Source organism: Barbus barbus, assembly GCF_936440315.1.
Source record: "Barbus barbus genome assembly, chromosome: 5".
Classification (NCBI taxonomy): domain Eukaryota; kingdom Metazoa; phylum Chordata; class Actinopteri; order Cypriniformes; family Cyprinidae; genus Barbus; species Barbus barbus.
Window position 1 is genome coordinate 24,890,545 of NC_136733.1, and position 18,569 is coordinate 24,909,113.

At 37.9% G+C, this 18,569-nt stretch overlaps 1 protein-coding gene and 1 long non-coding RNA gene across 2 annotated transcripts; one reads left to right on the forward strand and one right to left on the reverse strand.

Annotated features, from left to right (window-relative positions):
- The first annotated feature begins 3,032 nt into the window (after positions 1-3,032).
- Positions 3,033-18,237, forward strand: LOC306869787 (IgGFc-binding protein-like). Its single transcript, XM_079416692.1, has 20 exons — positions 3,033-3,050; positions 3,146-3,196; positions 7,680-8,861; positions 8,969-9,309; positions 9,409-9,982; positions 10,152-10,756; positions 10,869-11,439; positions 11,558-12,156; positions 12,246-12,810; positions 12,971-13,167; positions 13,266-13,404; positions 13,498-14,102; positions 14,249-14,819; positions 14,929-15,521; positions 15,607-16,171; positions 16,325-16,521; positions 16,606-16,744; positions 16,823-17,151; positions 17,493-18,051; positions 18,136-18,237. Coding segments are annotated over exons 2-20 (8,382 nt in total). The 5' UTR covers positions 3,033-3,050; positions 3,146-3,147; the 3' UTR covers positions 18,138-18,237.
- LOC306869788 lies at positions 4,251-6,492 on the reverse strand. Its single transcript, XR_013784204.1, has 5 exons — positions 6,383-6,492; positions 5,887-5,940; positions 5,669-5,729; positions 5,471-5,543; positions 4,251-5,205 (listed from the first exon to the last, which is right to left on the reverse strand). It is a non-coding gene; the product is annotated as an uncharacterized lncRNA (long non-coding RNA).
- Positions 18,238-18,569: the final 332 nt, after the last annotated feature.

The following is an 18,569-nucleotide window of genomic DNA, read 5'->3' on the forward strand; positions in this document are numbered from 1 at the left end:
GACAGCTTAAATAATAAAAAAAGAAAGTGAGAAAGAAAGAAAGATGAAATAAAATAAATACAAATACACAACTACAAAAAAGCCCCTGACAACATTTCGGGGAAATACTTTTCGATTAGTGCCCAGTTTTGTAGGGAAATGTCTGATTTCAAATCCACATTTGTTTTCTCAAATAAATATATATATATATATATATATATATATATATATATATATATATATATATATATATATATATATATATATATATGATTCAGTCTCTGTGTCCATTCTGTTGCTTCGTGCATCTTCATCCAATTCACCGTGATTGTCTTCCTAGCTGCCAGTAATAATATATGTAATACAAATAGGAGGGATTTACTTAACTGATCCGGGGGAAACCGTGAAGCAGGGGGGGAACAAAACTGGGTGCATTGTGTTGGGGAAAACAGTTAAAACCCAAGGACCAGGTATGATGATCAAAGACCGGGATTCAGAGATGCGATTAATTAAAGAAAAATTTACTGAAGAACATAGTTTGCAGTTTCATCAGCAGAAGTCAGCTTCAACATTCACGGTGGAGTTCGTAGGTCGCTTTGCTTTACAATTCAAAAACACCAACAATTATTCCCTAATTGCTTCAATGCATACGTCAGCAAAGTTCTGATTGGTTCTAAAACCTATATGGACGCAAGCTTGAAGCATATCTTCTGATGACTATTTTAGTGATAAGTGATCAGAGGCCCGACGCAATACGTGTCTCCAAAGACGTATATCTGATACGCTGGACATCGGCAGCTGAATGTTTGTCCTGGGACTGTCTGAGCTTCTCCCTGTACAGACAGATGCTAACACACATACGCATAGAAACACTTATCTTACCTCAAGGTTGCCTCAGCCCTAAACCTTATCGGGCATGGTTACACACACAATGAGAGCAGCTTCTTGGAGAGTAAAAAGGCAAACTAAAGCCATATTCAACTTATTCTCTAACATGCATAAATGTAACTTTGATTAATAATTATTCAAGAAATATTATAATTAATATTATTATGAAGGCCATTGTAGATCTGCCATCCACTCCTTTAGTTGGTATATCGCATCCTAAAACTTTATTAATTTCCCTTTTAACCCTCTGCCAGTACACTTGTATTTTGGGACATTCCCAAAGTATATAAACATAGTCCCCAACCTCCCCACAATCTCTCCAGCACTGTGATAATCGTAAAGATCCATTGGCAACTGCCAATGGATCTCTGAAGAATCTCATTTTCAACTTCCAAGAAGCGCAGTACATTTTAGTGATTTTCACTGCTTTCAATGTATTCAATGTAGGAGAAACTAGAGAGTATTGTAGCACTACCAGTTTCACCAATTAGAAATGAGCTACTGTGGGACTTACAGGACAAAACAGGTAAAACAAAATGTAACACTTTTTTTTTTTTTGCAGTCATTTAATGAATGCTAAATGAAGTTGTTACAGAACTGAATCATTAGATTCTCTTGTTCGGCACATCAACATCTTTACAGAAATACTATCATGTCTCGTATGAGGTGTTTCTACGGGTCTTTCAAGAGTACACAAAATGGAACAATATTTTTTAGACCGACATTTGCCCCAGAATAACACTAAATGTCAGTGCTTTTTTATAGTAATTATTCTGTTTTATTTCTAATCTTTAAATTTTTCAATTTTATTTAGTGCATTGAATTTATATGCTGTACATATCTTTTCCTGTTTGAATTTAATTGTTTTAAATAAAATGGCATTGCTGACGAAGAACTATATTGGATAAGTAAATTTGATTAATTCTGTTAAGTGTACATTTATTTTGTAAAAATAGCACTCTTTTGTACTTGACATTGACTTAAATCATTTACGGGTGTGCCGTATTCTAATAAACTAGTAAAGTAATATGACAGTAAAATTTAGAGACACACAAACCACTCCCGGGTCTACCAGTTAACTTACATGTTTCTGCAGTCGTTGTCCAGTTGGAAGACCCAGCATTGTCAGAGATGCAGCTTTCTGATGCAGCCCTCCAAAATGTCTTTGTACTCTTTTGATTTCATCATGCTATGGACAGATTTAAGGAACTTTGTTCTTTGCATCATACGTTGATTTCCATTACAAATTATTAAATTGTTTGGCCCAGACATAAAAAACGAGTCCAACTGAATATCTTGTGATATTAATCTTCAAGTGACAGGTGACATGAACTCATTAATTATTCCAAAGCCTCAGGTTTGAATTAGATTAGGGAAATAACAGAAGCTGTTCTGAGAAGTCTGATTTCCTCAAGTGGAGGATTACCTAGTTTCAGACTAGAAAAAGTCAACCGACACGATCTAGGCAAACATGTCAGGCAAACAAAGTAATTAAAAAGCATCAGTTTCTGTTTGTACTGTCACATTGCTCATACAATCAATTTCAACAGGAAAGCTGGGCAAACATCTTTTACCCTAAGTCATCCGCTTTGTTTCTGTGTGATCAATGTGTCATAGTACACAAGGTCGCTGGCAAAGATTGTAGAAGTTAAAGGCTAAACTCACATTGCACATCAGATGCATTTACAGCATAATCACTCAAACTGATTAATGTGAACACATTAAATTTTTAATGTTTGGAAATTTTTGGCTGAAGCCACCAGCACTAAAAGAACTGTTGTAGCATCCCAGTGACTGCTCATTTGTTTTGTGAATCTTCAATGTATTTAGTGAACACATAGTTGAGTTTGTTGGTTGTAGAGGGAGGAAATGTAGACAGTGGTGTGTTCATTTAGATCCACATACACACACTTCAAACCATCTGAATCCTTCCCTCCTTTAAGTGTATTTGCTCTATCAACTCATAAATATTGTGTTAACATTATTTCTGTCTTTCTGTCGTCAGTGTCATATTTGCAATAGCTGTGATGCAGAACGCTTATTACCTTTAATTTACTCACATTTTTATGTACCTTAAAAATGAGTTCCTGTTTCCGGAACTCTGTACGTTTTCCTCATCACAGCAATACTATATAAGCCCTCCCTTTATTTAATATTTTGTTCACAAGAAACCTGGCCTCTAAGTAAGTACTGATCACTCTTAAAAATTAAGTTCATCCTTGTAAGACTTAAAACTAAAATCCTTAGGATAGGTAAATATATTGTTCTTCTTTTACAGACATGGAGACCCAGTCTTTTCTTTTCTATCTGGCAGTTTTAACAGTAACAGGTAAGATTATAACAATCTTAAGAATTGCACTATACCAGTCAAAAGGTTTTGAACAGTAAGATGTTTAATGCTTTTTAAAGAAGTCTCTTCTGCTCATCGAGCCTGCATTTATTTGATCCAAAGTACAGCAAAAAAAAAAAATGTATATAATTTACTATTTAAATAAAGTGTTTTCTGTTTGAATATATTTTAAAATGTAATTTATTCTTGTGATTTCAAAGCTGAATTTTTAGCATCATTACTTCAGTCACATGATCCTTCAGAAATCATTCTATTATTCTGATTTGCTGTTAAAAAAAAAAAGGATTATTATGTTGAAAACAGCTGAGTAGGTTTCAGGTTTCTTTGATGAATAGAATTTTTGATCAATTTAAAGCATCCTTGCTAAATGAAAGTATTAATTTAATAATTTAGAAATGTATAATTTTGCTGTATTTTCCCTTGTGAAAAAGAAGTGCACTTAAGTATACTTTTATAAAGTGTACTTATTGCAGAAATAATATACTTTAAAAGATCACGTAAGTGCAAATTAAATTTTATTGTCGACGTTTAAATACATTGTAATTGTTATTAACTTCAAATGTATCACATTTTAAAATTATATTAAATGCAATAAGTTGAACTTTTGAGTGATTTTTTTAAAACCACTTAAGTGGTACTTTTTAGTACATCTTTGTGTACTTTCATAATTGTTACTAGTGTCTTTAAAATATGGTTAAAGTGCACTACTAATGTACTGAAAAGCAATTAATGTTAACTAAAATATACTTTGTCAATTAACAATACACTTGACTTAAATGTAATATTTTCGACCACCTAAATGCATTTTATTTGAAATTGATTGCAAATATATTAGTTTAAAATTACATTAAATGCAATTAGTTGAACTTTTGAGTGATATTTTTGAACCACTTAAGTTGGACTTTAGTATATTATATATGTACTTTGAAATATGGTAAATATGTGCTTCTCAATAAGCAATTAATGTGAACTAAAATATACTTAAATGTAATTTCAATGTACTTCAATGGTATATATCTCTGGCAATGAAGTTGGAATTTAGTATAAGCTATTTAATTTAATTTTTTTTTTTAAATCTCCTAATTACCAAGTTACAATCAACACAAACACAAAATGAAAACACACTACATTTATTGACAAAACAATCTAAAAAAATGCTTTTTGCTTATGCAAAAGAAAAACCCAACACTATATACAGCTGCAACACTTTAACTCACTTATTAGAAAGAGTGTGGAGAATAATGCAAAATCATTAACATACAAAAGTACCTAATCTCGCAATCACAGAAAACATAGTTCTGTATGATGTATAAGCCTGTTTCCTCATTGGGGACCTAAAAATGGTGAAACTTTACTGGTCAAAATTTACTGGTATTACTATCCTTGTGGAGTCATTTGGTCTCCATAACGTATAGGATTACTAACACACAAACACACACTTAATACAAAAAAAAAATTCAAGAAAATGATCATTCGTACAACAAATGAGACCTTATTGTAAAACATTACCAAACTGTGTTAATGGTACCCTCAGTTTCACAGACAAGGCTTAAGACCAGCCCCACACTAAAATGTAAGTCTGAGCTGTTTCAACTGAAAGAAACTTGCACTGACTGATCTTTAAAAATATCAGTGCCTTTGTTTTGTCTCAAGACCAGTAATGTTTTTTCTAAGGCATGTTAATGAAAATGATTTAAATGTCCTAACTGAACTATGGCTTAATCTTGGCTTAGTCTAAACCCTGTCTGTGAAACCAGGCCATAAATTCTCAAACCTATACTAGCACCAACATTAAATCAGACTGAAATGTTTCTTCTAAAATCTTACTCCAGCATTAGTGAATGCAAGTTTGACTAAATATATAAAGTTCCAAATGAACTTGCTGGGAAGTGGTGTTTGTCAGTGTCCCAGAAGCTCTCCATCAGCAGTAAACTTCAAATGTCATGAAGCTGCACACCATCTCTCCAAGGTCTCTGTGAACGGAAATGCTCCAGAGAGGCAGGAAAGAAAGAAGAACAAATTTTAAAACATATCCAGTCATTATAAATGGTTCAGTTGAGTGAAAGCAATTGACACAGTTGCAGTCCAAAGTTTATATACACCTTGCAGTATCTGGAAAATGTTAATAATTTAAGCAGTAAGAGGGTAGAGGGGTAGAATCATTAAAAAATAGCAATTTCTGCAATTTTCTTTGTTTATTCTGCAAGGTGTATGTAAACAGACCACATCTGCATCACCTAAGAGGTGAATTACTTCAATCATCAGGGCAACATCACAGTAGAATGCTGGGAGATGTTCCTTTCACACCATCTTCACTGGCACTGGGCTTTAAAAATAATTTTGTAAAAATAAAAAAAATGTATTCCTACTTTACAGGGAATAAAACATAACTTTATAAATTACCCAAATATAGATAAATATCCCAAAATGTATGAAAATGAAGAAAGGTACCTTAAATTTGTGTCCCTCATCTTGCCTTGCAAAGCTGCTGTCCTCTTCCTTGGGTTTGTTACTGTAAAATACATAATGATTAGAAGGGGATCTGTAAATGCACAGGTGGGAATATTACTTGCAAATGGAAAAGATTCAAAGCATTTAAAATCCATAGGTATAGTGACTTAATATAGCACTTTTATATTGTCATGTATGATCAGGGTGAGCTGACTTACTTCTAACATCACGTGTTTCCACGCTGTATCTACAGTAACAAATCTGTACTGATCCTGCAAAATGAAAAACTCCAGATAAGTACAAAAATATTACAAACACAACCAGTAATGGAACATCTCGCGCTTCAAATACAAAAATAAACACAACAACATTATTTCTAGAGGTGGCTGATATATTGAATATTACTGGTGGTTATAATATCGATTATATACTTTATTACAAGATCAGATGAATTTTGTTTAGTAGCGTTACATTGAATTTTAAGTCGTTTAACGTTAGTTAAAAATACAATATTGTATTTTCAGCAGTCAAATTTCTTGGTCCATGCACGCAATAACATTTCGATATCAGAATGCATTCATAGATAAGTAGCCTTTAAATTACAGGACACGATTAATTCCCTTCCTGAGTCCATACAGCAAGAACTGCCGGGTGTGAATGGCAGGAATGACAAGACTACATTTAAGAGTAAAGAAAGCTTATATCAAGATATACTTTATTCATTATCTGCAGTACAGAAAGTCTCATCTGTAATCATCCAAACGCGCCGCTCCTCTGTTGTAGTTTGATCAGCGAAGCTCCTTCACGCGTCGTGACTCCAGAAACATGGGGCGCAGCAGATTTTTCAAACTCTGCTGAAGTAGCACGCTGTCATCATGACGTACTATTTTTGGCGCTTTCGCATAAAACAAAAGAGATACTTAGTGCGTGGTTACATGTTATTTCAGGCTTTTCATTTCTCTTCAAGTTCAAGTTGTCCTAATTCATTGTGTAGTTAGACCAAAGACTATTGTTAGACTCATTCATGACTCATTCACCTAACTAAAAGTCAGTCATTTTTTACAGTGCGGTGTAGCCTAGTCTAATTAAAATCAAATGTATTTGAATGCAAATTCATTTTGTTTAGATCTGTTAAACGTTTTCTTGCAATTAATGCAATTAAATGTGTGTTTAAGTGAGAACAACATAACGATATTGAAAGTATTCTGTACACAGATGTAAAGTACAGTACTATTACAGACAAATACAGTACTCTCATAAATGACACTGTATCAAATATTATGTCGAAAATTAAACTTCATAGAGTTCATAGCGCAAGAGCGGGTGAAAATTTCAACAATAATTTTATTGAAGTATACAGTATAAGAAAGTGTATTTAAGTTTAGAAGATAAAATACATTTCAAGTGCATCAATGCACATAGTATATATTATAGACTAAATACATTTAAAATGCATTAAATGTAATTTTGAACACACTTAAGTTGAAATTAAAATCATTATCGTTATTTTACATGTGCTTTAATATATTGATAAATATATACAATTAAGTGTACTTATTTAAAACACAATACAGTCATAATTATGTAAAATGTATGTTTAAGTAATACTTAATTAGACATTATTATAAAGTGCATTTTTAAAAAGTGCACTTAAGTATGTTAAGACCTATTGTCATTAAAGTGTACTCTCTTTAAGTACACTTAAGTGGCCTTTAATTTAGATTACATTATATTATCTGCAAGTGCACTTTTTAAAAAGTACACAAAAAGTACACTTTTACTGCAATTAAGCACACTTCTTTTTCACAAGGGTTGGATCAAATGAATGCAGACTTGGTGAGCAGAAGAGAATTCTAAAAAATAAAATAAAATCTTACTGTTCAAAAACTGGTAGTGACTGGTAGTGTAACGTCATTTTCCATTTTCTATTTTCAGTTTTTTTCTTTGGTAATGCTATACTATTACTACTAATATATGTTTTCTTATATACTGTGTTTCTGTTTTACCGCAGCAGTTAGCGGATGTCCAATAGGCCGTGAATTCATCACTGCTTTCATGACAAATTACCAATATGGGAAAGCCAGTCTGACTCTCTCCATAACAGCACATAATTCCCCCGCCACTGTGAAAATTGAGATAAAGGCACTGAGTTACAATGAAAAGGTAAACATTGGACAAGGTGAGACCAAATGGATTGTCCTCCCACAAAACACTGAAATTGAAGGTGATGGACCCTTCCGCAAAACCGTGTACATCTCTTCTACTGCCGATATCTCAGTCGTTTCATCCAACTTAAAGGAATTCACTGGAGACAGCAGTGTGATCTTCCCAATAAATCAACTTGGCAAGCGTTACGTAGTTTTTACTCCAAACACGGGTCCAAATCCATATAAAAAGCTGGTAGCCATAATCAACGGAAATTATATGAACACAATCGAGATTGCCTACAATTCAAGAAATCTTTGGAACGCCATTATTGGAAAGACCAAAACCATTACTTTGGCTCCCTACGAAGTTTATCAACTTCGCAGTCTTGAAACTTTGACTGGAACACAAATTACATCCACGTCTCCAGTGGCTGTCCTGGCAGGACACGAGTGCTCCATGATCGTAGGCACCTGTGAGCATGTCTTTGAGCAGTTGGTGCCAGTGGAGTCGCTCTCCAACGAATACCTGATCCCTGCAATGCATCAGTCCTTCAGCAAGGACACAGCCTATGTGGTTGCTCCAGAGGACAACACTATTGTGTCAATATTGCGTAGGCATAGTTGGTATCACATAAAAAGAAATCTAAATGCTGGAGATGTTTTAGCAGTTGATGTGAGCAAAAATGCTGAGCTCATTCAAAGTAGCAAAAACGTAATGGTAATGTATTTCAGTAGCAATTTTCCCAATGATGAGTTTCTAACCAATGTCATACCCACCTCTGAGATGTCAAAATCATGGACCATTCACGCTCAAGATGGCTACGATAACACACTTGTTGTTGTTGCTGAAGCAGCATCAGCCTCCACTATCAGCGGTTCATTGAAGTGGAAAACATTCCCTGCTAATGAAAAGTTTGTATGGGCTACCAAGTCACTTGGTACACAGAAAGGTCCCATCACTGTATCTGGTGATTCGCTAATGGCTGCTTATGTTTTTGGTGGAAAATTAAGGCACGGTTATGCCACAACTGGAGTGTGTAACACAGGTAAGAAATTATGTCCGAATAATAACATATTACTGAATGATGACATATGAATTGTAACTGACTAAACTCTGTGAAAAAACAAACAAACAATTCCTTTGTTCCTTCAGCTTTTACGTCAACGCCGGCTCCACCAGACCCCTGTGAGACTGTTAAGTGCCGTCAGCAGGAGGAGTGCAGAAAGGGCGTCTGCGTCCCCACTTCCACAGCCACATGTCAGGCAGTTGGCGATCCACATTACAAAACTTTTGATGGGAAACTGTATGACTTTCAGGGAACTTGTACCTACATCATGGTAAACAATACAAAGCCTCAAAAAGGCCTCACACCTTTTACCGTCTTGGCAAAGAATAATCACCGGGGAAGCAAAAGGGTGGCATATGTAAGGACGGTTTCTGTCCTTGTGTACAATCATAAAGTGGTGGCTGGCAGCGAAAGAGGAGTAGTAGAGGTAAAAATAAAAAGCACTTCACAACTCTTAGTTTCTTAATGTAATTATAACCAGTCTGGACAATAACCAAATCTCTCTCTTTGGTGTTTCTCATTTTAGTTTGATGGTGAAAACACTTACCTGCCTTTAACTATAGATGGCGGCAAAATAAAAGTGGATCAGAGGGGATGGAATGTCATTATATCGACAGATTTTGGCTTGGAGGTGAAATATGACTGGAATATGATGTTGTACATTACAGCTCCAAGTAGCTATTTCCAGACTGTAGGTGGACTTTGTGGAAACTATAATGGTGACCGAAGAGATGAATTTATGGATCCCAAAGGCCAAGTGCTCTCCAATGTCATTGCATTCGCTAAGACCTGGAAAGTTCCAGATAATGATTTGTTTTGCACTGATGACTGCATTGGACAATGCCCAAGTTGCTCTTTAAGTCTTCAAGAGGAGTACAAAAAAGACACAAACTGTGGTGTCATGGCTAAAACGGATGGGCCATTTGCTATTTGCCACAATACTGTGGATCCCCAGATGTATGTAGATAACTGTGTCTATGATGTCTGCATTAATAATGGTATGAGAAGCTTCCTTTGCAACAACATTCAAAGCTATGTCGATGCTTGCATGTCAGCTGGAATCAAGATTCCTGGAAAGTGGAGGACACTTTCCAACTGCCGTAAGTGTGTATAATTCATTTAATATTTAGGTTTATGAATGTGAACTTAAAATTGACATGGTGCTGTTAGTAAAATAGTTTTTTGTTAGTAGAGTTAGCATTTGGAAAGGCAATTAATGTGCTATATAATCAGAATATTTATGTTTTTGTTTTCCTCTTCTCCTCCCAGCACTGGATTGTCCAGTCAACATGCATTATGACGCCTGTGGCACAGCCTGTGCTGCCTCTTGTGCCGATCGAGATGCCCCCAGCAAGTGCACGCTGCCATGTGTGGAGGGCTGCCAGTGCAACACAGGTTTTGTCCGCAGTGGAGATGAATGCATACCTTTGAAAAAGTGTGGCTGCTCATACAATGGCCGATATTATCTAGCCGAGCAGACATTTTGGGGGGACCAAAAATGCACAGAGAAATGTGTGTGCAACTCTCAAACTGGAAAAGTTGATTGTACAGCGACAAAATGTAAGAAATCCCAAGTGTGTGAAACTCGGAATGGAGTGAGAGATTGTTATCCAACGTCCTATAGTACCTGTCATGGTGCAGGGGATCCACATTACCGCACGTTTGATGGCAAAACCTTTGATTTCCAAGGAACCTGCACTTATTGTTTGTCCAAACTACTCAATACAGCTGACCCATCACTTATACCCTTTGAGGTACTGGTCAAGAATGAGAACAGAGGAAGGAACGTGGCAGTTTCTTACACTAAGACTGTGTCATTAATAGTATATGGATACACAATTGTCGTGAGTAAAGATGATCCAGGCAAAGTGAAGGTCAGTACATTAAAAACTCTGTATAAATAAAACATTTTTGCACACTGACCTACAAAAACTCAAAATGTTTTTAACAAAAATTGTTAATTAGTTGGTAATTTGTGTCCTTAAGGTCAACAATCTGTTTGTGAATTTGCCATTTGAACAAGAGGAAGGTCGATTCTCCATATTCCGTAGCGGCTACTTTGGTGTGATAAAAACTGACTTTGATCTGACTTTGAAATTCAACTGGGAAAGCCATGTAGAGCTGACTCTCCCCAGCACTTTCTCCGGTGAAGTGGGAGGTCTTTGCGGCAACTGGAACAACAACAATAATGATGATTTGCTGACTCCTGACAAAACTCCTGCTTCAACCCCAACAATTTTCGGAACCAGCTGGAAAGTCAAAGATGACCCTGGATGCTCAGATGTATGTCAGGGCAAAGCATGTCCTAAATGTGATGCCACAGAGAGAAACCAAGTCACTTTTACAAAGCCTTGCAGCAAGATCACAGACAAACAGGGACCATTTAAAGGTTGCCATGATAAAGTGAATCCAAATCAGTTTTATGAAGATTGTGTGTATGATATGTGTATGTACGGTGGCCATTCGTCAGCCCTCTGCAGTGCCCTTTCTGCATACACAACTGCTTGCCAAGGGGCACTTGGCCAAGTGGAATCCTGGAGAACTGACAGTTTCTGCCGTTAGTATTCATTCCATTGTTTCATTGTTTACTTCTCTTTAAGATTTTGAATTATACATAACTCAGAATTGATGCAAGAAATATCATAAAATTAGCCCTCTATATTGTTTCTCCACAGCTGCATCCTGTATGGAAAACAGCCACTATGAGGTTTGCGCAACAGGATGTTCCCAGACCTGCCATGGCCTCACTGAGCCCAAGGCCTGTGAGGGCACTCCTTGCATTGAAGGTTGTATATGTGATGAAGGCTTTGTCCTGAGCAATGGTGAGTGTGTGGCTATGGAACGATGTGGCTGTTCTTACAAGGGCCTGTACTACCAGCTGGGCCAGGAGTTCTTCCCTCAAGACAAGTGCGAGCAGAGATGTGTGTGCAAAGAGAATGGGAGAGTTCAGTGTGATGATGGATTCACCTGCAAACCAAACGAGAAGTGCCAGGTCCTGAATGGAGTTCAAGGCTGTTTTCCTGATGGCAAAGCAGTTTGCTCAGTGTCAGGCTTTGGGCTTTATCAGTCATTTGATGGGAAGTCCTATACTGTTGAAGGAGACTGCGAGTATAGATTGGCAGAGACGGCTCAGGGCAATGATGAGGACATGAGCTTTTTTAGTGTATTAGTGAAACAGCTGTCCTCCTCAGAGACTGTCTTAACTCGAAGAGTTGAAATACAAATAGAACAAACCACAATCACTTTGCTGCCTGGCCACATCTGGGAGGTTCAGGTAATGTACTGATTAGTGACTATAGTTTTAGGAGATCAGGAACTGCTGCCAACAGAGTTTTAAGTTTTATGTTGGTGTTTTCTTTACAGGTGGACAATGTTAAAACCTATCTCCCCACGACTGTGGCTAAAGGACTGGCACAAGTCTATCAGAGTGGTATAAACATTGTTGTGGAAACAAACTTTGGATTGAAACTGACATATGATACTATTTCCATGGCCAAAATCGAGATCCCATCCACTTTTAAAAATGCAGTCAAAGGTCTCTGCGGTAACTACAATGGAAACAGTGCAGATGATTTTATTTTGCCCGGTGGTATTCAGGCACCTTCCGTGGTAGATTTTGCTGAGGCATGGGTTTCACCATCAGACAAAATGATGTGCCAAACAAGCTGTGGCTCCAAGTGTTTAAATCCTGATGAAGACAAACAGAAAGAGGCAGAGACAGCTTGCAGTATGCTAATCTTAAAGAAGGGGCCATTTTCTGGTTGTTACGAAAAAATTTCACCTCAGGCATTCTTTGATGAATGTGTCAAAGATGTAGCAGCACAACCAAATGACAAAACAGTTCACTGTCGCCACATACAAAGGTATGTTGCCAGCTGTCAAGAGATTGGGACGTCAATCAACATCTGGAGGAATAACACCTTCTGTCGTAAGTGGCTGCATTTTAACAATAACTCTCCTCTATCTAAATGCCCCTTAATGCTTTTAAATTTCCATTTAGATATGCCAATGGAGATTTGGAATAGTAATTGTCTTACCTTGAACCGAACCCTAAGCATTTTTATTTAAATTGCTCTCTTTTCTTCCAGCACTCACGTGTTTCAAAAATAGTCACTATGAGCTCTGCGCTGACACCTGTTCCACGACCTGTGCAAGCCTGACAAAGTCACAGAAATGCCCATTGTGTCAGGAAGGATGTCAGTGTGATGATGGCTTTTTGCTTGATGGAGGTGAATGTAGGACTTTGGATAGCTGTGGTTGTCTTGTAGATGGGACGTTTTACAAGGTGAAAATCTATTTGGTCAGTTCTTTTTTTTGTACATTTTTGCTAATAGTAATGAAACCGTAACTTTTTATCTTTCCCACCAAAATATTATTTTGCAGTCTGGTCAGACAGTAATTCGAGGAGAGTGTGATGAGAAATGCACCTGCAAAGCTGGAGTATTCTCCTGTGAACGCATGGAATGTGGTGAAGATCAGATTTGTGGCAAAAAAGATGGTGCGATTGGATGCTACAACAAAGGTATTTATAATTATAATAAGTGTACCATAAAAGCAAATTATTTGTTTATATGCCAAATGTTTAATTTTTTTTTCTTTGTTTAATCCCTAAAAGACACATACTGTCCAGTCAACATGCATTATGAGGCATGCGGCACAGCCTGTCCTCCGACCTGTGCTGTTCGAAATGGTCCAGATGTGTGTGCACTGCCATGTGTGGAGGGCTGCCTCTGCAATGCAGGTTTTGTCCGTAAAGGAGATGAATGCACACCTTTGAAAAATTGTGGCTGCACTTACAAAGGCCGATATTATCTACCCGAGCAGACATTTTGGGGTGAGAAACAATGCACAGAGAAATGTGTGTGCAACCCTCAAACTGGAAATGTTGAATGCACACCAACAAAGTGTAAGAATTCTCTAGTGTGTGGCACACGCAATGGAGTGAAAGACTGTTACCCGTTGTCCTATAGTATCTGCCAGGGTTCAGGGGATCCACACTACCGCACATTTGATGGTAAAACCTTTGATTTCCAAGGAACCTGCACTTATTATTTGTCCAAACTACTCAATACAACTGACCCATCACTTATACCCTTTGAGGTACTGGTCAAGAATGAGAACAGAGGAAGGAACATGGCAGTTTCTTACACTAAGACTGTGTCATTAAAAGTATATGGATACACAATTGTCTTAAGTAAGGAAAGCCCACACAAAGTAAAGGTCAGTTCTTCAAAAAGACACTTATACACCATGATATGAATAAATGTATGCATTAATTGAGTTAACGTTACTATCCACTCACCTTCAAAAGTAAAAAAAAAGCACTTGACTTTGAACAAACTTGATGGAATGAATTTTTCTTGAAGGTCAATGATCTGTATGTGAAATTGCCATTTGAACAAGAAGATGGTCGGCTCTCCATATTCTACAGTGGGTACTTTGGTGTGATAAAAACTGACTTTGGTCTGACTTTGAAATTCAACTGGGAAAGCCACGTAGAGCTGACTCTCCCCAGCACTTTCTCCGGTGAAGTGGGGGGACTTTGTGGCAACTGGAACGACAATGCCAACGATGATTTGCTGACTCCTACCAACACCCTTGTTTCAAACCCAACAATTTTCGGAACCAGCTGGAAAGTCAAAGATGACCCTGGATGCTCAGATGAATGTCAGGGCAAAGCATGTCCTAAATGTGATGCCACAGAGAGAAACCAAGTCACTTTTACAAAGCCTTGCAGCAAGATCACAGACAAACAGGGACCATTTAAAGGTTGCCATTATAAAGTGAATCCAAATCAGTTTTACGAAGACTGTGTGTATGATATGTGTATGTACGGTGGCCATTCGTCAGCCCTCTGCAGTGCTCTTTCTGCATACACAGCTGCTTGCCAAGGGGCACTTGGCCAAGTGGAATCCTGGAGAACTGACAGTGTCTGCCGTTAGTATTACATTGTTTATTTCAATTAATTTGAAATACACATTAGAGTGGTTTACTGGTTTATTTTAAAGACATAGTGACATTCATCCTTAATATGGTCTTTCTACAGCTACAACCTGCAAGGCAAACAGCCACTATGAGGTTTGTGCAACAGGATGCCCCCAGACCTGCCGTGGCCTCACTGAGCCCAAGAACTGTAAGGGCACTCCCTGTGTTGAAGGCTGCACATGTGACAAAGGTTTTATCCTTAGCGATGGTGACTGTGTGGCTGCACAGCAGTGTGGCTGTACTTACAAGGGCCTGTACTACCAGATGGGCCAGGAGTTCTTCCCTCAGGACAAGTGCAAGCAGAGATGTGTGTGCAAAGAGAACGGAAATGTTCAATGTGATGATGGATTCACCTGCAAACCAAACGAGAAGTGCCAGGTCCTGAATGGAGTTCAAGGCTGTTTCCCTGATGGCAAAGCAGTTTGCTCAGTGTCAGGCTTTGGGCTTTATCAGTCATTTGATGGGAAGTCCTATACTGTTGAAGGAGACTGTGAGTATAGATTGGCAGAGACGGTTCAGAACAAAAACAAGGAGAGCTCTTTCAGTGTGTTAGTGAAACAACTGTCCTCAGAGACTGTCTTAACACGAAGAGTTGAAATACAAATAGAACAATCCACGATAACTTTGCTTCCTGGCCACATCTGGGAGGTTCAGGTAATGTACTGATTAGTGACCATAGTTTTAAGAGGTCGAAAACCACTACCTACAAAGTATTGTGGTGTTGTTTTTTTTTTTACAGGTGGACAAAGTTCAAACCAATCTCCCAGCGACTCTAAATGAAGGACTTGTACAAGTCTATCAGAGCGGTGTTAATATTGTTGTGGAAACAAACTTTGGATTGAAACTGACATACGATACTATTTCCATGGCCAAAATCGAGATCCCATCCACTTTTAAAAATGCAGTCAAAGGTCTCTGCGGTAACTACAATGGAAACAGTGCAGATGATTTTCTCCTGCCAGGCGGTATACAGACTTCTTCTGTGGAATACTTTGCCGAGGCCTGGGTTTCACCATCAGACAAAATGATGTGTAAAACAGGCTGTGCCTTCAACTGTTTCAATCCTGACAAAGACCAACAGAAAGAGGCAGAGACAGCTTGCAGTATACTAATCTCAGAGAAGGGGCCATTTTCTGGCTGTTACGAAAAAATTCCACCTCAGACATTCTTTGATGAATGTGTGAAAGATGTGGCAGCACAACCAAATGACAAAACAGTTCACTGTCGCCACATACAAAGGTATGTTGCCAGCTGTCAAGAGATTGGGACGTCAATCAACATTTGGAGGAATAACACCTTCTGTCGTAAGTGGCTGCATGTTGCAAAATAACCATCTTCTTTCTTATACTCTTGCTGGCTTTATTTTTGCTTGGCCTTTAGATGAGGTGTAGAATTAAATGTTCTCTCCCAAAACATATTCCTGAGCCAGTCCCTAAGACAGTCTTGTATTCTTGCAGCACTTGAGTGTTCAGGTAACCGTCATTATGAGCTTTGCGCTGACACCTGTTCCTCAACCTGCGCAAGCCTGACTAACTCACAGAGATGTCCACCATGTCAGGAGGGATGTCAGTGTGATGATGGCTTCTTGTTTGATGGAGGTGAATGTAAGACTTTGCAGGATTGTGGTTGTCAAGTAGATGGAAAGTTTTACAAGGTGAGAAACCATTCCATTTCTTTCTTACAGTAGTCAAACATCCTACTAGTCACTGAAACATATTGTGTCTTGTTTGTTCTGCAGTCTGGTGAGACAATCATTCGGAATGAGTGTACAGAAAAATGCCTCTGCAAAGCTGGAATGTTCTCCTGTGAACCTTTGAAATGTAGCACCGATCAGATCTGTGACAAAAAAGAAGGAATCACTGGGTGTTACAAGAAAGGTAAGTACAAACTTTGTACATAATTTCCTAAGTAGGTTTTAAATGAAACCATAATACAGATGTGCATCCATGTTCCAGATCCTTGCAGTAACCACGAGTGCCGTGAACTAGAGTACTGCACTGTAAAGGACAACAAGGCACTGTGCATTGCAAAATCAAAGGCCTCTTGCATTGCCAAGGGAGATCCTCATTACAGAACCTTTGATGGCAACCACTTCTCCTTCCAGGGTACTTGCACCTATACTTTAGTTAAAACTTCAGGCAAAGACCAAACACTGACACCTTTCAACATCGTCAACAAGAACGATATGCTCAAAGGCACACGTGGTTCTTACGTGAAGTCAGCCACCATTACAGTCAGAGGACATGAAATCACATTCATCCAAGGCAACCGCAATCGTGTGACAGTAAGTCAGTACAGTACATTAAATACAGAAGGATCACAGATCCAGACATGTGACTATCCATCAAGTATATATTAAAACATATGAGTGGTAAAAATGTGCACCAGGCATAGCCAGCTTGTTCCCGGAGGGCTACCTTTACGCAGACTTCAGTTACAACCCTGATATGACACCCCTACTTGTTATTTTCTCAAGTAGTCTTTAACACCTTGATTAGCTGGTTACGGTGTTTATTTGGGCTAGACCTGAAATCTACAGGATGGTAGCCCTCTAGGAGCACGGTTGGCTCCTTTACACTCTGGAAATGACATATCTGTTGCTTGATTTCCGTTTTTCCTATCCAGATTGATGGCACAGTTTCAAACCTTCCTGTGAGTTTGAATTCTGAGGGGATCAGCATCACCCTCTCAGGCAGTATAGGGGTTTTGCAGACAGATTTTGGCTTGGAGGTCAAGTTTAACTGGGCAGATACCCTTATGGTGACATTGTCCAGTAGCTACTACAAAAACATAGTCGGGATGTGTGGAACCTACAATAATGATGTGGAGGATGATTATGTCACACCGAGTGGTAACAGCATGACAGACATCACTGAATGGGCAAAGTCTTGGAGTGTCCCTGAAGGCAACAGCAACTGCTGGCACTTTCCCCCTTGCTCAGATGATAAGAAGTTGCTATATAGCGGAAAAAGCTACTGTGGCTTATTAGAGAATGCAACAGGTCCGTTTGCCCAGTGCCATGACATAATATCAAAGAGGCGATTCACTGCTGACTGCCTTTTCCAGATGTGTCTCAATGATGGAAGTCAGAATGCTTTCTGCAATGCCTTCAGTAATTATGTGTCCGCTTGTGCGCTGGTAAAGGCTGACGTGTCTCCAGAATGGAAGCAGCTTGCTAACTGCTGTAAGTGATGACTATGACTCAAGATCTTAGTTTAATGGATATTACATTAATGCTAACACCTTCCCTGTCTTTTATTCTCAACAGGATGAAGATTTTTCCACCAAGTTTCATGTATCCCAAAAAGCAATGAAAATGAAAATTATTAAATAAAATTATCTTGTGCATTTCACAATATATTGACATATAACAATGTCTCAGTTTCTGTCATTACTTAATATAACATTACTTAATTTGTGATTTGGTGTTTTAAATGGATGTTTAAGTAAGTTTATTTTCTTAAATGACTATATATATATATATATATATATATATATATATACATGGATGTCAACTTGTGCTGTCCACAAATCATTCTATAATTAATCTTGGGTTAAATTGTTATGTATTTTCTTTCAAATGCCTCCATATTATCATATTTCAAATATATGTTATTATTAAACTATTCTATTCTTGCATCATTTCATTTAGCTGTGTGATTTCCTATGTAAGTGACTTTTACCGTAAGTGGCAAAAATTAT

Coding starts and splice junctions, on each gene's coding strand:
- LOC306869787 (XM_079416692.1), top strand. CDS start 3,148: ATGGAGACCCAGTCTTTTCTTTTCTATCTGGCAGTTTTAACAGTAACA. Junction 8,862..8,968: donor AACTGGAGTGTGTAACACAG/GTAAGAAATTAT, acceptor TTGTTCCTTCAG/CTTTTACGTCAACGCCGGCT. Junction 16,172..16,324: donor GAGGAATAACACCTTCTGTC/GTAAGTGGCTGC, acceptor GTATTCTTGCAG/CACTTGAGTGTTCAGGTAAC.